At 38.1% G+C, this 21,616-nt stretch overlaps 2 protein-coding genes across 2 annotated transcripts; one reads left to right on the forward strand and one right to left on the reverse strand.

Moving 5' to 3' along the window:
• Positions 1-1,276: 1,276 nt before the first annotated feature.
• On the forward strand, positions 1,277-8,295 carry LOC122093226 (reticulon-4-interacting protein 1, mitochondrial). Its single transcript, XM_042663509.1, has 7 exons — positions 1,277-1,760; positions 3,117-3,344; positions 3,774-3,847; positions 5,456-5,627; positions 5,813-5,932; positions 6,039-6,147; positions 7,829-8,295. Exons 1-7 carry the CDS (start codon positions 1,530-1,532, stop codon positions 8,008-8,010), a joined length of 1,116 nt encoding a protein of 371 aa, XP_042519443.1. The 5' UTR covers positions 1,277-1,529; the 3' UTR covers positions 8,011-8,295.
• A 4,352-nt stretch (positions 8,296-12,647) lies between these two features.
• On the reverse strand, positions 12,648-19,203 carry LOC122092833 (optic atrophy 3 protein homolog). Its single transcript, XM_042663126.1, has 3 exons — positions 18,892-19,203; positions 18,361-18,447; positions 12,648-13,103 (listed from the first exon to the last, which is right to left on the reverse strand). Exons 1-3 carry the CDS (start codon positions 19,000-19,002, stop codon positions 12,942-12,944), a joined length of 360 nt encoding a protein of 119 aa, XP_042519060.1. The 5' UTR covers positions 19,003-19,203; the 3' UTR covers positions 12,648-12,941.
• Between the last annotated feature and the right edge of the window lie 2,413 nt (positions 19,204-21,616).

Raw genomic sequence — 21,616 nt, forward strand, 5'->3', positions numbered from 1 at the left:
CTCCTTGTTGCCTTCCTCGACTATTTAACCATTTTTACAGATGCATCCTTGTGTGCACGCTAGAAATCAATGGGGTTGGGGTATGTGACATTTGATCACGCTAAAAGGGTGTGTTTTATTACTTCATCTCATCAAGCTCATGCGCTAGCTTTAGTTGACGAGGCTCTGGCTATCTGTCTAGCTCTCCTCTTGGCAATATGTACAGGTTTCTCGAGGGTAATGGTTGTCTTTAATTGCCTTACTTTCACAAATAGCCTATCAGTTCCTTCTTATTCTCCCCCTTCTTCTATTGTGAGCATAGTGCGGGATATGATGTCTCTTAAGGAACACTTTTCCCTTGTTTCTTTTTTGTATATTAGTAAAAATTATAATGGATAGTCAAAATCCGAATTCGATCCAAATCTATATCCATTTAGGGATTAGGGATATATTTACCCATCGTGGGGTAATTACATCTGATTTTTATTCAGCCACCGTTATGTTAGACTGTGTAAACCTAGGACTAAGGGTGTTAATCGATGAGATTCCAATTTAGATGGTTTGATTCAGTTTAGTACAAGTTTTTTAAGGTAAAACCAAAAACTCGAATCATTCAATAAATGGTTTCATATAATAAAATTTAGACCATTTATAAATGGTTTCGGTTTAAACGGTTTTTCTTATATTTTATAATTTTTTATCCAAACAACTTTACCTTGTAAATTTTTTTAGTAAGATTGAATTGTTTACTGTCATATACATTTTTTAATAGTTGCTTGATGTAAACTTATTTAATTTTTTTTTTTTTTATTAAAATGTATGTAAACTTAACATTGAATGACTTTAACTTACTTCGTCTATGTTATACAGTTTAACGATTTACCAACGGATTAAATTTTAAAACCAAAATCGAATCATGGTTTCAATTATAAAACCAAAATCAAACCAATTAATAAACGGTTTCACAGTTTTGGTGTAAACGGTTCGATTCGTTTTTGGTAAACGATTTTGGTTTCAAATTCACATTCTTACCTAGGACCATACAAAAACCACAACCTACATGGAGCATGAAAAACTGAGACCCATGAAATAATAGTGAATCGATTCAGTTTTGGTTATTCGATTCGGTTGAAGATGAAAATGTAGAAATCAAACCAAACCGAAAATAGGAACACATTTTAGAAACCAAAATCGAGTCAACTTGATTTGGTTGATTATGGTTTTATTTGGTTTTGTATTTGCTTCCTTTTTCATTTTTAATTCAATTTCATATTGTGTCAGGGGGAGAAACGAACAGAGAAACTAAAAATCCAAAAGCCCAAATTGAAAATCCCCAACCAAGCTACCGTTTTAATCCCAAGAGCCGCCATAGCCCAGCTACTTACCTCGTGGATGGAAACCAGTACACGTTCTTAAACCTCAAGAGTTCCCATTTCTTCTGTTTTGGACCTTTTATTCATTTCCTTATTAGCGTCTCTTTTTCTTCTTCAAGGCTTTTCGGTCAAGATTTCTCTTACAATCAAGCTCTTGTTAGTTAGAAATCGTGGACAATGCCACTGTGGAGACTCTCTGGCTCCGCAAGATCGGTTCTGGATCCTGAATTGCATCGTTCTCTTGGGTATGTAAGGTGTATTGTTACTGATTGCAGAGCTGTTCTTGTGCCGCGATTCGGCGGACCTGAAATACTTGAGGTTTCTCCGAATGTGAAAGTTCCTGATCTGAAGCCTCACGAGGTACTCGTTCGTGCTCGCGCTGTCTCGATCAATCCTCTTGATACTCACGTAAGTTTGACTAGTTTGGTTTCTTCCTCTGTTCTTTCAGTTCTATTTTGGAGTTCCTGAATGCCTGTTTAAGTTCTGGTGGAAATTCTATGCATTTGGTTCTTGAAATTTTGGTTCTTGCATTTCAATAATGTAATCTTAAATCTATTTCTTGGTGGGAAATTTATGTGTAACTTCAAATGAAAACAGAATGAAAGAATAAAGCGAGAATTTGGATAAAAATTAATATTGATAATTGAGATTTAAAATAGTGGCCTACGATCTCAAATAGATATTTGTGATATGGGAAGAAGGACCTTTCGAGGAAGAACAGTTGGAGGAGAGCCGAATTAGTCTCTCTGCTTTTCTTCTAGAAACTATGCTATCTTTTCTTTCTTCCCCTTTTTTCTTTTTTCAGAATACGAAAATGTCTTCTTTAGTTAGTTTATAATGAGGCAATTGATACTTTGCTTTATATCTGGAAGGCTAGTTGGTGAAGTTTTCACTCTAAAGATAATATTGAGGTTAGGGTTGCTCTTGATTCACTTGCTTTCTTAAAAGAATGCTTTGTGGGAATTGGAAACTAAAATGACGAAGGACTGAGTACCAATTAAGAATCATGTAGTAAGCTATCGCTTCACTGCACCTCTGCGAGGGAAGTTGATGGAGTTCATACTACCCTGAGAAAGGGGCATCAGAATTAGGTTGCGCTTGATCTCCTTGCACTCTTCTGGAGTGTTCCCCACGACTGTAGGAACCAACAAACTATTAAAGGATCCTGCTGGGAAATAATCTTAAGAAGCATTATTTGGTTCTTTGAGTTTTCCCCTGTTTTCCTAGAGAGAATGGGGTTTCAGTTCTATATCCTTCATTGATAATGAGCAAGGCTTTGTTTTTTCTTCCTCCCTTTTCGGAAGTGGCTGTGTGTGGCTTGCTAAGGGACTTGAGTTCTTGAGCTTTCTAGGAAAGTTATTGATTCAAATATTAGATCAAATTTGGAACTTGGACCCAGTGAAAATCTGAGAATATAACCTAGAATCAATTGTCCAAACTGACTCAAATCAACAGTAAAAATTTATTAGACTCTACTGCAACCCTTAAAAAAAAACTTTAAACTTAAAATCTCAAACTATCACGGCCTCCCCAAGATAAGGGAAATAAAAAATAAGAAAAAAGCAAAACTCAAAACATATAACTATTTTATGCAACAAAGTTGCTTGGATATGTTTTTGGAAGTAGGAGGCAACTTTTTGGATTAAAGTTTGCTTTTTGAAGCTTAGGGGTTGCTTCCAGGAACTTATCCAAACGTGGCTTCTTCTTTGGTCTGTATCTTGTGATTCTCTTTGATCTTTTTTTTTTTCCAATATAAAATTTCAGATGCGATCTGGCTATGGACGTTCAATATTTGAACCACTTCTTCCATTAATTTTGGGTCGCGATATTAGTGGTGAAGTGGCAGCTGTTGGAAGTTCAGTGCGATCCCTACGTGTTGGTCAAGAAGTCTTTGGTGCGCTGCATCCAACTGCTGTGAGAGGTACTTATGCCGACTATGCCATTCTTTCAGAAGATGAACTTACAACAAAACCGGCTTCTGTTACGCACGTGGTAAGTTGTTGATCCTCTGTTGAGTTTATTTAGAAAATTTTCTTATACAATACTGGCATTGTTTTTTGTATCGACTTCTTCCACTCTTATAATTTTAACCTTTTTGTGGTTAATTCCTTTTAAATTTGATGGCCTTATTTGGTTTGTCATGCCATCTGCACGCTAGATATACACTCCCTAAGATTTTACTTTTAAATTGGATTCCTCTTCATGCTGTTTTCTGTTGTTTAACTTTTATTTTCTGCATACCACTGGATGTTGTTTTAAGATGTTTAGGTTTGGTTTTTTTTTTTTTTCTCCAAATCAAATCAAATCAAATCAAATCAAATCAAATCCTATGTTGATCTTGATGACAACAACCTAATGAATATAAAAACTTATTTTCTTTGTTGGCAAACTTACAGTGGAAAAATTTGTCTGATCTTGTAGGAGGCAAGTGCAATTCCTTTTGCGGCACTGACTGCCTGGCGTGCTCTAAAAAGTACTGCAAGGATTGCTAGCGGGTATGTTTAAGTGTACATGGCAGATGGGATTCTACATCTTTCTTTTTTTGGGCAGAGGAGTAATGGAATTTTTTAACATATCACCTTTTTTGGGTCTTTTGATGATTTCTCAAAAGTATGGCCGTATTTATGAAAACTTGGTAGCAAAACATGCCTTAACCCTAGTGAGTGGTTGCAATTGCAATTTTACAGGTGGTGAGAAATCACTTAAAAAATGTACAATTTGGGCATAATATCTCATTATTTTTGCGTTCTGAAATTATTATGTTCTTTTGTGGGTTATGTTATGTCACTAGATGTTAGAAATATTAACCTCTTTGTTTGGGACCTCAATAATGTTCTAGAATTCTTGTTGGCCATTGCTAACATCAGTAGAACTACAGCTAAGGTTTACTCTATTTCTAGGACTAATATGAAGCCAAGTTGTGACATATGAGAAACTGGCTTGCTACTTTATAACTTATAGCACCCACTTAGGCTATTTCGTAGTTTGTTTAATTATTTTCTTTCAGCAACTTGATCTTTAATTATGGTGTTTTTTTCTTCTTCAGTAATTTCAATATATGTTCTCATCTTTCAGTAGCGGTATCTTCTTATCAGGCTGGTGCTTTATTTCTTTCCATCGTTTAAATGGAGTTTCACTTATCTATAACTCTGTATTGTTATTACAGAGACCCACATTGATTAGTATGTCCCATAGTTGTCAAAGTATTGCCTAGACGCCTTGTTGGTGTTGCCTTGATGTTCAAGACCCCTCCAATGCCTTGGTTCTTTTAGATGCCGTGACAATTATGGTATGGCCAAGCAACATTATTGAATGAACACTTTTTCTGGTTTCGTTAAACTTACAAAGTTAACGACTTGAGGGAGTAAAGGGATGAAGTAGGGATAAGTGGATAAAGACAGTGGGGTAAAGTGGTAGACTGTAAAGAGGTTGCTGTAAACCAAAACTCCTGCATTTATTGACCACTGAGAAAACACTTTCTTTCCCACTCATTAGAAGAGAAAATGAAATGGCTGATTTTTAATGTTGTTTTGTACTTTTATTCCAGATGCTACTGACAGGTCCTCAGTAATGTAGTTACCACTTTGCTGTTTGTTTGTCCTGTCCTGGTTACAAAAAAAAGGGCTTACCTAGTGCATGAGGCTCCCACCATTGCGGGGTCTGGGGAGGGTCATAATATACGCAGGCTTACCCCTGCTTTGCGGAGAGGTTGTTTATTGACTTGAACCCATAACCACTTGGTCACAATGGAGTAACCTTACCATTGCATCAATGTCCTTACAAATTTGTCCTGTCTTTGTTTATTATAGACCATCCGTTATCTTCCTAGAAGAGCGTTGGGATATCAGACTAATGAGATTGGGCACTTTGAACCTGTATTCATGTTGTTATTTTAATATAATAATCTACCGTAATTTCTAAGATCTTTGATTAGTTCATTTGTTGCCTTCTCTCATTCTTTTCCTTTGTTCTCATCTGCTGCAACCAGTTATTTCATGTGGAGGATGTTCTAGTTAATATTTCTCTTATTGTCTACGTGGCTTTTTAACTTTGAACAAGATGTGCATCCCTTAATTATTATTTCCATAATCTCATCTCCATAGACAAAGGGTGTTGGTGCTGGGTGGAGGAGCAGTAGGCTTATCTGCAATTCAGCTTGCTGTAGCTTCAGGGTGCCATGTGTCAACTTCATGTGGAAGTTATTCACCTGGAAGTCAAAGTTTAGAGCGAGTTCTGGCAGCTGGTGCTGAGCAGGCTGTTGATTATACATCAGAGGTAAAGAAGTAGTGAACTATGGTTTGGATTTTTTATTTTCGTTTTACTTCCCTTTGGATATTAACCCTTGGTATGCGATTGACCTGAAATAATCAATTCTCCTGACTTTTTCTTTTCTTCTTTTGAGAAAGAAAGGGGGGGTGGGGAGGAGGAGTGCAATAACTGATGTCTTGGCTGATTTGCAGAATTTAGAATTGGCAATTAAAGGACAATTTGATGCTGTTCTAGACACTATTGGTATACCAGATACTGAAAGAATAGGCATCAATTTTCTGAAGCGAGGTGGTCACTACATGACACTGCAGGTAGGAGAGGGAGGTGTTCTGTTAGATTCTTTTCAGATGAATTATCTTATAGTTGTCTCTGAATGGTCCATTGAAATGATTAAAATTTTATTTGTTTCTGTTGCAGGGAGAGGCAGCATCCGTGGCTGATAGATATGGATTAGCTTTGGGGCTTCCTATGGCTACTGCCCTTTTGTTGAAGAAACAAATGCAGTATCGTTACTCCCATGGAATAGGTAAGGAACTAAGTATAGATAAAGAGTTGATAAAGCCATATTTTTCTAGAGATGACTCTTGTTTTTCTATTTCAATATGAAAATGCTCGTTAGCTATATGTGACTTGTTTTTCTGCTATAATAAGATTGAAGAGAGACAATTCAATTATAGTTCATTTTGTGTCTTTGAAATTTCAAAGAATTCTAATATTTTTGGAATTTAGAAACCTAAGTTTTCAAGTTATCTAGTTATCTTTGTCCCCTCTTAAACTTTTCACAGACTCATGGGGTTGTTAAGCCTGATTCAGGATGATTTATGTTGATAAAGAACCTGAAGATATGAGGACCTTTGTTTAGGGATGATGAAGTTGATGGGCTTGCATGATCTAGCAGGAAAAGACATTGAAAGACAATAGTAAATCCTACTGTTATAAGTGGCCTGAGGGGGAATGCTGACTAGTGGCTACTGTTATGATAGTCAGGTTTAAAGTTTTAGGTAATTAGGAGAGGTCTCCGAACTAGAAACCCACCTTTGTTCTGCAAAAAACTCATCAGCTACTGATAATATCACTAAAAAATATGGTTCTTTTTCTTGCCTCGGTTGGGAAGTTGGCCATCCGTTGTCTTCTCTTGGGCTCTCCATGCAAATGGGATAAAAAAGTATGGTAAAGACAGAATTCATACCAAAATTGACATTGGTGGGAGAGTGAGGTTCTAAGTGGGTTTGTACTAGTTGGACAGGTCAGCACCAGATATTTAGAGGGTTTAACCATCTGATGATGTGAAAAAAAGGAATTGTTCAAGGTCTATTTTTTGATTTGCAAGAAGTTTATAGGAGAATAGGAAACAAGTATAAGAAGGTTTATAGAGGAGTGACATGATGTGGAGATGTTCAAAGAGGAGGATCTAGTGGGTTCTCAAAAGAAGGATTTAGGATTATCATCTAAAGTCTAGATTCCATCTACCTAGAGGGTGACCTATTAGATTAATGATCTGAATTGCTCATGTTGTTCTTTCATATGGCTGATATCATACTACTGTGTGGATGTGTTTAGTCAAATGTCCTTGAACCATAATGCATTGTCACTAAGTCTTGCACCATGGAATCTGCAAAATGTAAAATTTCATGTATTAACATTTAATGGTTGTTGCAGCATACCTATCCTGGCCCTTAAGCCATTTTGGTGACTGGAATACCAGGTCACCAGTTTGGCCGGTCCACAGAACTTCTCAACACATTCAAAATCCAATCTTACCAAGTGGGTCAATCGGTATCCTTCAGAAAGGACAACTGACCAGGTTGGGGAGGGGGGTTGTCAAGCATCTGTTTTAGTGATTGTCACCAGTTCTACTTGCCAACTTGGGTTAGGTCTCGGAGCACTGGTCGGAGCTGCAATATTGATAATGTGGTGCAGCATGAATTACTTTCTAGCTTGGTCACCCATCCACCCATTAAATCTTGCGATGAACAAACTTGCATTATTTATGGTTTTAATACATCAAATGGGATGAATTAAGTCAGGTCTACTTGAAGGATCATGGTTGGAGTTCCTTGAATGCAGAAAATAGGGACTTGCAAGTTGGAGAGGAAATACAAGATTTATGCTGCTCCATATTGAATATCCCACTACCTCATTGTGGTGTTTTTAAGTTGTATTCCTATATTCATTAATTAATTTCTTATTGTTTTTTGTTGTTGCAGAGTATTGGTGGACATATATGAGGGCCGACTCTGAAGGACTACATGAGATCCAGAAGTTGGTAGAAGCTGGGAAGCTAAAGATACCAGTTGACAAGACGTTCCCAATCACCCAAGTGAGACAGGCTCACGAGGCAAAAGATAAAAAGCTCATTCCTGGTAAGGTAGTGCTTGAAGTTGACTGAAGATGAATTTCAGAAGCTCTGGAGTTATTGGAATCATGGAGAAATTCGCCTTCAGTTTCTGTACAGTAAATGTTCCACTGTTATTGAATTTGTCACATGCAAACAATTCTTTCCCAATAAAAATTAACAGGGGGAAGATGATTTTCTATGGGACTAGAGGCAAGAAATACAACCCATGTATCTGGTTTACACATTTTTTACAAAAAAATTGGTAGGTTCGATCTGTATAGTTTTGTGCTATTGGATGTGCATAAGTGAAGATGGGATTGGTTTGCATGGATGGAATACATGGGTGTCTGGCTACAACCCCTTACATGAAACCCCATTTGCCAAATTTTAGATTATCAGAATTGATGTTACCTTTAATTTGAACATGGTTACCTACTTATTTAGAACACGAGGATTGAGAATGGACATAACAAATTATGCGGTCTAATTGACTTGTATCTTGGCTTTAATAAAAATCAATTGAAAAACATGGAGTAAAGATGGATCTTATTTTGATGACAACTTCTTTAGAGTCTTCAACTTTTTTTTTTCCTCTTGCGACTTGGTCAACCGGTTAGGAAGAAACTTGATATGTGAGCAGAAGACCATGGTCTACAACTCCATCTGAATTACCATGTTTGCGGAATGGAGGTCTGCCTGGAGAACCCTCTCCAGAGTCCAGAATAGGCTGTTTAGAAATATTTTTCCCGAAAGAAAATGTACCAAAGCCAAACAAATAAGGTCAACCTTGTTTGCACATAAATAGAAGGTGCTGTAATTTATTAGAGAATGGGAATTTTGTAGTTTGGAGCTCAAAGACGTTCAGGTTAATCTCTATTTTCTGTGTCAATGATAGTAGTTTGGTTTCTTATAAATAGAATAAAAAAAAATCTATAGATATTCAGTGTTTACAAGAAATATCAACCTTGTCATTTGGGCATAAAATAGCATAAATGTTCAAGAGAGTATACAAGAACTATGAACCTTACTGTGTGGACATAAAACGGGCATAGATATCCTGAGGCTAGCTGGGTTACTGATAATTTTACTTTATCGAATTGCATTGAGAGCCATCCCTAGAAAGGGTAACTAGTTGCAAGGCGGCGGTCAGCTGCGCTAACACAGTGCAGTAGAGCACTTGTGCCCGGGAGGTCTTGGGTTTGAGACTCCTGTTCCATATCTAAATAGGTTTGGGGTAAAAGAAAACCATTAAGTGCCATTTGATAGCACTGCGAGAATGCTTCTGGTGTTCTTCTATTTGACGGGAATGCAAATAGAACAAAAACGCGTTTAGCAAGTTTAGATCATTTTTGTATTCTTGCAGAATGAACCAGTGAAAAAGAATGGATATAAAATAGATTGCAAGAACACCAAAAAGGTGTTCTTTTTGTTCTTTTCGCAACTTAAAGGAACAACTTAACTTAAAAATGAGAGGTGTTCCAGATAAAAACCGTCAACCCAAAAACAGAAACCCTCAAAAGTGGTGAGATGCCTTTTCTCATTCACGGAACGCAAGCTTCCTCTCCATTCTTACCTTGCAACTCCATTTCTCCCAAGGTCTAGCCTGCAAATCACAAAGCCGACACCACTTATTAAAGAGATGCTGCCCATAGAAGTTAAAGAGGTGTTACTAGACTGCATTTGAAGAAGGATAATGGTGAATGAGCTGCTGTCACTGATTTGCTACTGTGATCTCTTAATCATATCTTCTATTGCTGTCCTTATGTAAATTAAATTTGACCATAATCATGTATGTAATTATTGACTTTATTGTTCAGAAGTGAATTTATATAAATTATCTGCCAAACGTTTCTGCTCTTTTCCTGTTCTAAGGACATTTCTAGAATAGTTTTACCAGACGTTGTTTCTATTCCACAAGAGTGTTCTCACAGCATGGAATCGAAAATGAACACTTCTGTAAAAGAACACTCTCTAGGAATAGAAGTGTTGTCAGATGACCCCACTGTGCACACGAGAGTGGTTTTGGTGGATAGCAATTCACAGGCAAAAAATTGTGGGTGAGCACCTCAAATTCATCTTCTACTATGCACCCATAAATGTTAATTTGTATTTAGGTATAATTAGACTGGAAAAAGTCATAGACCCATCGAGAATTTTGTGAGAGGGGAATGGGGAGATCCCCAGTTCCCCAATCCACTTGTTGATGTTAACCAGAACATTAGAAGGATTTGTTTTGAGATTCTAAAACACGACTTGATTTCTATACATCCAAATGAAGTAAAGAATCATCAACACTCTTGTGTATTTGAGAGACCACTGTACATAGAAATGCATAAGTCAAATATGAACTTGAAGTTTAAGGCTTCAGTCCTTAGGCCAAGGTCTACTGCAGGCCCAATCCTTCTAGCGAAGTCAAGAGTCAAGAACAAGTGCCAAGGGGATTTGCTCTCCAAATTGCATAACTTGTAGATATCAGAAGGCCCTTTCAACCCCAAGGAGGCAGCTGAGTTGGCAAGGGATCTTCGCCTCATGAAGTGTGTGGTTGAATATCCATCGTCAACAAAAAATGAAAAATAGAAGACCCTTTTCATTTTGCAACTAAGGATTTACAAGGAAAACCCTCAAGAATTACCTTCCAAAAGAATATTTTGAACTTTGATAGATGTTAAAGCAGTTTTTTTTAGTAGAGAAAAGAACAGATGTAAAGATGGTACAACACCATCGATCCTCAGCAGGATTTAACAGAATCTTGATGTTAAGAATACTAGGAATAATTGAGAGAGGAAGAACACTGAACAGAAGAGGGGCATTCCATTGACCTCCCACAATAAATTCCTTACAAGACTGTAGAAAGGATGCTTGGAACACATAGGTGGATCATCCTAGAAACGAGTAGATTGTCCATCACCAATTTGTTTAAACACTATTGATTTTAGAATTGGCAAAACACTAACAATAATGTTCTAATACCAGGATCCTTTCTTAGATTCAACACCATCAATTAATAATGATCTGTTGTGAAAGTATTTAGCTTTCAAAATAGATGTCCATAGGATACCTTTTCCTGTAAGTGGCCTCTAGGCTAACTTAGTTAGAAAGGATTTATTATGGGTAGGTAGCAACATCCCTTAATCCTCAAGACTTTTTTGACAGATTTTTCTCATGCAATGTACCTACCAGATATTCTTACTCTCATTCCATCCCTATGGCTCCGTTTGATTGCAATGAGAATTTAAAGGGAAGTGAAGTTAAATTTTCATACTTTGAAAAGAAATGTTTATAATCATTACCCATATGATTGTACAAACTACTAAATTTTTTAACCATATTTAGTAATGATATATTTTACATGCAAAGGGTTTTAGATGCAAAGTAAAGTGAAATTTTATAACCAAATATGGAATGATTTGAAATTAATGTTAAAGTTACATAGGTAATGATTACATATATTTCTTTTTTAAGTATGAAAATTTCACTTCCCTTCCCTTGAATTCCCCATACAACCAAACATAGCCTATTAAAATCTTGAATTAATAGAATCAAGTTTATGGCATACATTTGTGATTTGAGGGGAAGGCAAATTCTGACATCCAATAGGACAGTATGGAAGCACAACCAACATAAGTCAGATGTCTCTGTGAATTTGATGCTTGGAGACCCATTTTGAGAGTTTGTTCATTTTAAGTTTGGGAAAGGCTGGACACCCGCTGCTGGAGTGCCACTGTCTGTCACTCTCTCCTTTGGAAATGAACCCCATGCCCCTTCATCCCCCGCCCCCACCCACCTACCCAAATTGATTGAACTGCTGGCTTGAGTAAAGCTAGCAGCATGCCCAACTCTGAGCAATGAAGATTTGGTTTCCTTATAAAATGATATTGGATGCAGCCGTAGAGAAATGATATGGTCCATGGCTAGAAGGAAAAAGTTTGGATTTGAGTCTGGATCATCTCCTTGGCCTACTCTCCTTGCAGCCCTGGAGAGGCAACGCATGGCAAGGGAGAGACAGCTGCTGGACCTAAGTTGGTCATTTGCCCTTCCGGCTGTTCTCTAGAATCAACATACAATGCAATCAAAGCTGACATCCACAGCCAAGGTTGGCTGCTGAGAGTTGAGCCATTCCATGCAATTCTCTTCAGCTGTCCACATGTTGGTGCAAATGCTGCTATCTGATCTCCATGGTAGAGTACAGACAAGTCTCAATAGTATTCTCAACAGTGAGTGGACTGATGGACTCATGGTTGCCCATTTGAGCACTGTAACAAACCAGCAGCATAGAGGACTTAAGAGAGTCTTGAATAACGGAGGACCACATTCCCCCCAAGAACACTTTAGGAATCATCATGGCAGCAAGAAGCTTGGTACTTAAATAAAAGTCGGGATAGGAAGATAAGGTAGATCAACCATATAGCCATATGGGCAGAGAATCTCAGCGTCGTTTCATGAGGGTTATCCTCTCCAGTGCCCCAGTGCTCCCAGCACGAATCGGACAACTGGCAGCACTAAATATACTATGAAATACCATTGGCATTATTACGTGTATAAGAACTAAAACCTAAGACAAGTTCAAAGCGTTTCTTTCTTTCTAATGCAGGAAAAAAATAATCTATTGAAGCATTTCATGGAACAACAGGCCACTGTTCAAGTTTGCATATTTAGTGTGCCCCTTCTGCTATGGTTTTGCATATGAATGAGAAAAAAAAAAAATGCTCCCTACAATGTTGTATTGATGATTTTGGGTCACAAAAAAAACCAGGGCATGGAACATGCCAGTTATTCACAATGTAGCTCAACTTGTTTCTCGACTGCAGACAAAGAATAATAGATTGATGACCTGCACATATTCTTCTAATCATCAAGGAATTTCATTTACAAATGAGAACTGTAAGACATATTCCCCAATTACTCCAGATGAACCTGATGCAAAAAAATTACAGGCTTCCCTTTAACAGGTTATGTTGTAATAGATTTCATGACCTGCATATTTAGTGAGGTGTCGCTGACTTTACATCTTCAGTGGCCTGAGGATGCTTGAAGTTGAAAAGACCACTCAGTCCTCGTCCCCTTGCAAGATGCTCCAGCTCTTCGAGTCTATGCTTCAGAAGTTCCACTTCTCTAGCCAACTCTTCATCCTTCTGCCTCATTGCCTGACAGTGAAAGAAATAAATAGTACATGTCAAGAAGATTGATGGACTTGCCCTCTAAGAGAAGACAACTGTCTAAACCTACAAGTGTTCAGGTGAATAAATAGAGTGTTTTTAAATTCACACCTTAATCGTAACAGGTGAAAGGATCTCTGTTTCTATCTACTTTATACAACGGCAATGCAAAAAGCTCTCAAGGAGAAAATACAAGTACCGAATAGTGTAGCCCTTTAAGAAATAGGGCCTATGTTAGCTACGAAAGTCCAGGAATCAAATTATTATTAAGAAAGAAAACACAAAAGGAAAAGCGTTATGGAATCCACCAACTACAATTGCAACTTGATAGAATAAAGCAATAAAATGATCTGTTTAGCCCCACAAATAACAGAATTTATTCCAACCTCATGCTTTCTCTATGCAAAATTGACTGTCATTCAAGTGATCCGATACTTGTTGCGCTATATGACCATCAGCAAAACACCAGATTTAACCTTCCACAAACGACCTTCTCAACTGCCAATCAGGATATGGTATGTAGATACAAAAAACTGGTCTAGGCTCAGGACATATCATCATGAGAGAAATGTAGTGCTTCTGTCAAACATGGCTGTGTAGATTCCCTTGTTAAACCTTGAGTCTAGGTACGATGTCATATTTGTGTTAGATATGGAGCATTGTTGAACTTCCAACATAGCCTAACAGGTAACCCCAGTCTGGCCTTTGAAGAGAGACTCGTCCTTTCTAGGCTATCCCAATCCACCGGATATGGTGGGTGGGTGGGTTAAGGTAGGATACAGAAGATACAATCAGCATCAGGGAGGAACAAGGTGGATAGAGGCCTTTGTTATATTTCAATGGTAAAACAATCTATATTTGTGTGTGTCTAGTTTTGAGGCTTTTGTGGAATCTTGAGTTTCTTAAGAGAACTGCAAGAAACTAAAATAGGCAATTGATTCATAAAAGGTGCTTATCAGGATGTCTAATTCTTGTCTAGTATCTAGGGTTGGAGGGTATGATGAATACTACACGTTATGGCTCGAGAGAATCAGAGTTGGAATAGAAACTTAGTACTATAATATTAGGGAAAAAATTTACAAGATGAGATTTAGGAAAAAACTTAGCAGACTAATGAAGGCGTGTTTAAATTGAATTGCTCTGCAGGTTGCATTACCAGTGTTGTTCGTCATTAAATTTCATGTATTTTCTAGTGGCCTTTACTTCTGGGATCTTCCTTCCATGTCTTGAACCTTCTCTCTTCTTTAAATAACCCATGTAGGACTGGTTTGGGTTGATTGGTCCAGATTTGAAGTTTTTTGGTTCAAAATCTGGTTGAGCCAACCTTATCTAGTCCAATCGTGGGTTGTTTAGGGGACACTTGGTTTTAGGATGTTTAAGTCAACTAAGGACTCTCCCAACCTAGCCTACTGTTCGAAGAGGTTGCCTTGTTAGTTTATGTTGTTTAATTCATAGTAATTAAGTCTCCTAGTGGTCTGTTTATTTCTTCTTTTTTTTTTAATCTTTATAAATACAATGTAACAGGGCACGAGCCCCCAACAATTAGAATGAATGGAATAGTATTTGGTAGGTTTTGTCTCTCACCTCTCTCCCCTTCCCCTTTTCCACATCGATTCCCTCTCTTCTCCCTTTATTCTCTTCTTTCCCATGATGTGGATCTCAGATTCCAGCCCGGGTGTGGCCACAGAAACAAGGCCCCAACGAACAGCCAGTTCCAAGAAGTAATTTCCTTCAGATCTGGTGGGTCCCATAGCCAGCTCGCAAGGAAAAGATTAAGGAGAATATTTGGTGGGACTCATTAGCCTTGCATGGGAATACTTCGGAGTACAAGAGGTGGATTTGCATAGAGGAGAAGGAGAGCTACCGTTGAGATCTTTGGTTTCCATTTCTGTATTACAAATTTTGTTAGATTTTATTATTATTTCAGTTACTAATTAGACGTAGCACTAATTAGGTTTCAGTTACTACTTATATTAAGTTATTTCTTTCTTTATTTGAATAACTTATTGTACAAGGTAGTCCCCACCCACTCCTTTCCTTTTTGTGTTATTGCCAATCAACACTATTTATTTGTAAGAGCCTTATAGCTCTAGAAACGAATTAGTGTATCCGGTGCACGAGGCTCCCACATGTGCGGGGTCCAGGGGCCGAGAACTACACAGCCTTACCCCAAGAACGTCGAGAGGCCGTTTCGACCGCTTGACACCAGGTCGCAACATTCGTACCTTTACCATTGAACCAAGTGCGCCCCTTTATATGAACGAATTAATGAATAAAAAAAAAAAAAACTTGGTTTAGCCATGGATGCTGCGAGATGTATTGCTAGAGGTGGGATGCCTACTAGGTTGGTGAGAGGCCTTGGTCATATCCCCCTTTCCCCTTCCCCTTTCTTATCTTCCTTCTTCTCTCTACAGTTTCTATTTCATAAACCTGCAATCTGTATTGCTCTGAGAGATACAGAGATAACCTTATGTGATATTTGAGTTGTTAATCCTCTCAAGTCTATTTCATCGATTTCTCCAACAAGCTGGTGATTAGAAGGCCCCAACACTCACTGCAGCACCTGGTTTTGGAGATCTGAGGCAGTATTCTTCATGCCACAATATCTCGCAATCTGGTTATTAACTTCAGGCCATCTTCTGGTATTCTGTTGTCCATCTTCCAGCCTACCTTTGACAGTGATTTCAGTCTCTAGGTCTGTAGGCCTACTGATGTAGATAGGGCTGTCAAAGGGTTAAATTGATTGACGAAGATCCCATTCGAAGGAGGAGGAAAGCCAGCTAGCCAGCCAGCCATCCGGCTGGCCAGTTGTGTACTATGCTGGCCCTCCACAACTGACCAGTGAACCAGCATAGCAGCCCCTTTTTCTGCTTCAGTTTTGCTACTTCAGAACCGGACCAGATTGGCCATCGAACCAGCTATATTTCCCTTTTATTATTCTCTCTTTATTATCTTCTAGAAGGCCATCTACAGCAGCAATCGATGGAGGAGTCCAGCAGCTTCGAGTAACTCGTGTTACTGTTCACATGAACAGTACTTTCTGTCTTTTTGTCTTCTTATGGTTTGACTTAGTCAACCATGGTTTTGAGTGAAGATCAAGACTTCTAGAAGAGTCATTATTGTTCTATGTTAGTTTCTTAGTAGGCAAGTTAGTAGTTAGTTGCCTAAGCTAGTTTCTATTTTTTATGTTAGTTTCCTTTTTTAGATACCTTCTATTTTGTGATCTAAACTTACTCCTATATATATGGAGCTTATGTAATCAATTGAATAGTTAATAACGAATGATTTAGTGATGGATTATGCTGTTTTTCTGTGGGATGCAGTTGGGTGAGAGGCCCTAGCTGAGATGCCTAAACTTAGGGGTGAGATGCCCAGAACTTATCCTTCTTCTCCCCCCTTCTCAACCCTCCATCAATTTCCCTTTTCTTCTTTCTTATTTTCCGTTTTAGCCTTTGTGAGAGAGTGTTCAAGAGTTATTTGAAGATCTGAAGTTCAGCCTACAGATCAGTTCAAATACAGCCAAGGAGATCAGAATCAATTCCAGCCATTGTTAGGGTTTTGGAAACTTGGATTGAAGTCCAAATCCCCCAAACAAGCCAGCATTTCAAGCTCATATTTTAAAGAATACCTAGACAGGTTAAAAGAGATCTTCATACCAATTTTGAGGATCATCAGATGCCAGGAACCCTAGTTTCTGAAGAGTAGTCAAAAGTTTCCTAATTCATGTTGACAACATAACTCTCAATTCAACCATAGAAATTGTCTCATCTTTTAAGGGTTTGTTGACCCATATAGGACCTTCATCTACTCCAAGTTACAGCACCATCTGATATACTGTCTATGAGTAACCGAAATCTTCCCTATTCAGCCATATTTTCAGATCCAGCCTAGGATTAGGATCACTTGTCATTCCAGCCTTACATCACCTACTGTCATCAGTTCCATGATCCTACTGTAGGTTAGGACATCATTGACCTAGCCCTGCATTATCCCACCATGAGCAGATCTTCCCTCTTCCGATCTGCATCAATTTGGTATCCGAGCCAAACCTACGGTTACATCGTGGAGGTTGACCCATATGATTCATTATGTTTGATTATAAATGACAGTGCGGGACTTCGTGATCTCCAAATATGGCTTATTGATCTCAGGACAGGTTGTCGAAAGATTGGCGATAATACTGACCGCTTCGTGATAAGATCAAGCATGATAAAAGTATCAAAGGACGGATCAGAGGTGGCAAAAAGGGAGGACAACAACAGTGACGATCAAGATAAAGTAAATGGTTTGATCAAGATTGAAGTTGAGGTGATCAACAATCTGATTGAAGATGTGAAACCCCATGATCAGATTCTAATTGGAGAGACATCATTTTCCGTTGTTTGTCAAGAGATCGTTTGGTAGTTATTAGTCATCCTTGCTTTTAGGATGTTACGAAAAGCAAGGACTCTCCCAACGTAGCATATTCTTGGAAGACATTGCCCTGTTAATTTAGGTTGTTTATTTCAAAATTATTAAGAGTCCTAGTGGCGTTTCTTTTTTTAATCTCTATAAATACAATGTTAAAGGGTAAGAGCCCACACAATTTGAATAAATGGAATACTATTTGGTTGGTGTTATCTCTCTCCTTCTCTCCCCTCTCCCCTCTCCCCTCTCCCCTCTTTTCCCATCGATTTCCAATCCTCTCTCACTCTCTCTTCTCTTCTTCTCCCCTTATTCTCTTCTTTCCCACCACGAGCAGATCCTCCCATTTCCAACCTGCAACAGGGGGTGGGAGAGAAAATGAAAGGAGGAAAAAAGATACTACCAGCAGTATTATGTAGGCGAAGAAGAGTTAGGATCCCTACCGGTAGCACTACCTTTAATTTAAATGATATAATAGGTGAAATTACAAGAAACACCCCCTAACTTAAGTGTGTTTACTCATAAATCTATATAAGAAGCAAATATGACAAAAATACCCCCTGAGGTACACAACATTACTGCTAACTTGAGAATTTATTCCTTACTACTTCGAAGGTTGAAATGCTTCAGATTGCCATTTTTTATTTGTTTCTTTGTTGTCTACATAATTTGCGAAGTTACAATTAAAATAAAAAAAGGTGAAAGCATGAGACTGCAAGGGCCAGACTTCAGTTTCATGCAGGAAAACTTAAAAGAGAGTATATACAGGATGTTTGAGATAAAACGATAGGAAAAAATAGGAAAAATATCAGTGAAATAAACCAAAATCTGGAAATATTACCCCTAGTTCCTGCTTGCGTAGTTCCTCCTTCCTAGCTTCTGATCTTGCACTTCTTTGCACCTCAAAGATCACAGCGGCTCCCGCAACCTAAATGAATGAGTGTACATAGTGGAACATCAATTCAGTATAAACAAACTAGAATCACATTGTTTAAGAAACAGACATAACAGTGAATATTGAAGGACAATAAGAAACCATAATCCCCCTGGTAGTTTGTACTTAAGGCACGCATTCAGGGTTGCGAACTACGGATCCAGCATCCTAAAATATTTTCCATGGATACACACTGTATACGTGTTTATGAATCCTCCATATATGTCTCTTATCTTTCACAAAGAACATCATTGGTAGCAACCAGATTATTAGGATCATCAAAGCTCACTTCATACTGAAAACACAATTTTATACATAAAAGCAAATGCATTTATGAACAAACATTTAGGAATCTAAATAAGTACACCACAGCATTTTAATTTATGTAATATTTCTTTTACAGGTAACCTAAAAAGAATACTTGGGAAGGAAGCCTACCGAAAATACAAATAGTTCCCCAAGTAGATCAGCAGCAGCTTGAACAGCTTTCTCCTCATTCAAAGGGCGGATCGCAACATCAGTTGCATGACCATAGATGCGCCTTTGCATGTTTGTTTGGAACCGATGATTTGCCTGATCCCAGCAGATATATTAGTGCAAAAGTATTGGAATTACCAACTGTATGATCGTTGGACTCTATGAACAAAAAGAAGATAGCTTTAAACCGAAGAGAATAGAATGGGCGACCGTTGTGCGTCCAATTTGAAAGAGGGATTTCTTGACAAAGAAGATAGCCACGATAAAAGTGAGGGTCACTATGGAGGGGGGCTTCTGCTTAACTAGCATTGACCATCATCACTAGAATAGGGAAAACTATTCCTGAGCGCCTTCACCTAGACACCCATTTAGCCTAATTAAAATGGACAAATGGGTCTATGAGAATTGAGAGGGAACCCTGGTTTGGCACTCCGTATTATTTATTAATGGAGACATGACCCGCGTGAAGCTTCTCCTCCAATATTGGGTTCTTTCACAAATCAATGGTTGCCATGGCGTGGGCCGGTAACAAGCAAGAAAGATCATCTCGGGTTTGCTGGGGCCTACTCGTTTCCATTTCGGTCACTAGCGGCAAAGGCCTTTTGAAGAGTGCAATCTGGATTGCAAAAAAACAGGAACCTTTTAGTAATTGGGATGGTACCTAAGTTTCACTTTTTATTTTTTTCATGGATTGGAGTAGGGAAAAAGGAGTCGACATCCTCTGTACCGAGTAGTGAGGTGCGGTTAGAATCGGAGGATTGAGAGAATCTGGGTACGCACCCCAAGGGGTTTCTAGCCACTCGATGTTCACTGCACCGGTACAGTTGTTGCAGACGATTTTCGCACGGAAAAAAAATTTTAAAACTCAGGATTGATCGGTATCGATTTGGATCAAATTGAATCGAACGAATTTACCCTTATTTGTTTTTATTGATATCTTAGATCATTTTACCCTTGTACCTTGCCAATGGATTAGTATCAGATCAGAGATCAAGAATCGGTCTCAATTGATATTGATCTGATCTGATCCGTCTGACCTCATATCTAAATGGTCCAAAGAGATTGGATCCATCTTGTTTCATAATTTAAATGGTCCCAAAATTATTTTAGACACTAGTCTCAAACCAACTCGAGATGAAACCCCAAATCCATCTTCTTCTGTCTTACATCCACCGGCCCTGTCTCTCTTTATGTCTCTGAACCTAACGTCTCTCGCCCTGTCTAGCTTTCTCTCTCTGCTAATGTCTCGCTTCCTCCATCTGAACCTAATCCTAACCTAACCATGGCCGCCATGGATCTACAAATCAGTTGCAATAGCTGTGGAATTCTATGAAATCTAAGATGAAGGGGAGGGAAAATTGAGGGAGTTGCTACCAGCAATGCTGAGGAATCTAAGATGAAGGGGAGGGAAAATTGAGGGAGTTGCTACCAGCAATGCTGAGGAATCTAAGATGAAGGGGGGCGAAAAGTTTAGGCTTTTCTCCACAGCTGAATTTTATTGTTCTGGGATATCTTTGAAATTGCACTATTTACCAGAAGGTTATAAGATTTTGACTTCATGTTTGCATGGTTTTAATGGCTTTGAGGGAGAAACCCTCTTTGCGATTAACATGTGATGCGTCTTAATTGATCCTTATCTTAATAATAATAATAATATGTGCAACAGAAGCAATATATATCAAAGTTAGAGTTAACTTCTTGAGGAGATAAACTGGTGTTAAGTTTGTCTCGAATTCTTGACCCATTTTATAATTTGGGGGTTTTTCGAGTAGGGTTTCAGGGTGAATTTTTTCGCACACTGCTCGGGTGTAATCACTCTTTTGCATAGTGAAACATCTTATTCTTTGCTCGAGGACGTAGCACACCACATCAGTGTATGAACCTCATTAAATCTTTGTATGTTGTGCTATCTGTCTTGGTTTATTTTCATATTTCTTGGTGTTTCCTCTAACAACTCCAAATCCAAAATCGACCTCTCACTGCATACTGAAACCCCAAATACCAAATCCAAAGTCCACCGCTCACCACATATAACCCCTCGAAGAGATGAACCCCAAATCCAAATCCATCTTCCTCTCTCTTCCATCCATACAAATCAGTTGCAACAGCTGTGGACTTCTTAATAAGATTGGCTAAGGTGGGATGTTCACTTGAAATATTTTTAAGATTTCTGTTCGATCTTTTGATGTTAAACTTGGTGCTGAACTATTGAATTTGTTTCCAGTTCAGGGTTGGGTCTTAGATGTTGGAATGCTTGTCATTGGTTGTTTTTTTTTTAGGAGCTATGTTTTGATTTCTTGGTTTAATGGTTTTTCAACTTGTTTCTTACGTTATTGTGTTTGCTTTTTTGGCGTACCTTCCAAAAGAGAAGTGGGTATATACCATAAAAATCAGCGCTCCTTGTTATATCTCCCTTGTCTTTCTCCTTCCTTTCGTGGTTCACCAATGTCTTCTTTTGATAAAACAGGATTGAGGATAACAATAGCTTTTTAGTGGTCTTTAAATAAATGTTTAGTTATGAAATATACTGTTTTTCAGCGATTGAACTTCAATATTTTTCAGTTCTAATTTCAGAATTCATTGTGTTTTAGAGCTTTCTTTTTAGTGGTATTAATTTAACATTAAGTTATGAAATATACTATTTTTCAACGATTGAACTTTAATAGTTTTTAGTTTTAATTTCAGA

The sequence above is a fragment of the Macadamia integrifolia genome, chromosome 11 (genome assembly GCF_013358625.1).
Source record: "Macadamia integrifolia cultivar HAES 741 chromosome 11, SCU_Mint_v3, whole genome shotgun sequence".
NCBI classification, from domain to species: domain Eukaryota; kingdom Viridiplantae; phylum Streptophyta; class Magnoliopsida; order Proteales; family Proteaceae; genus Macadamia; species Macadamia integrifolia.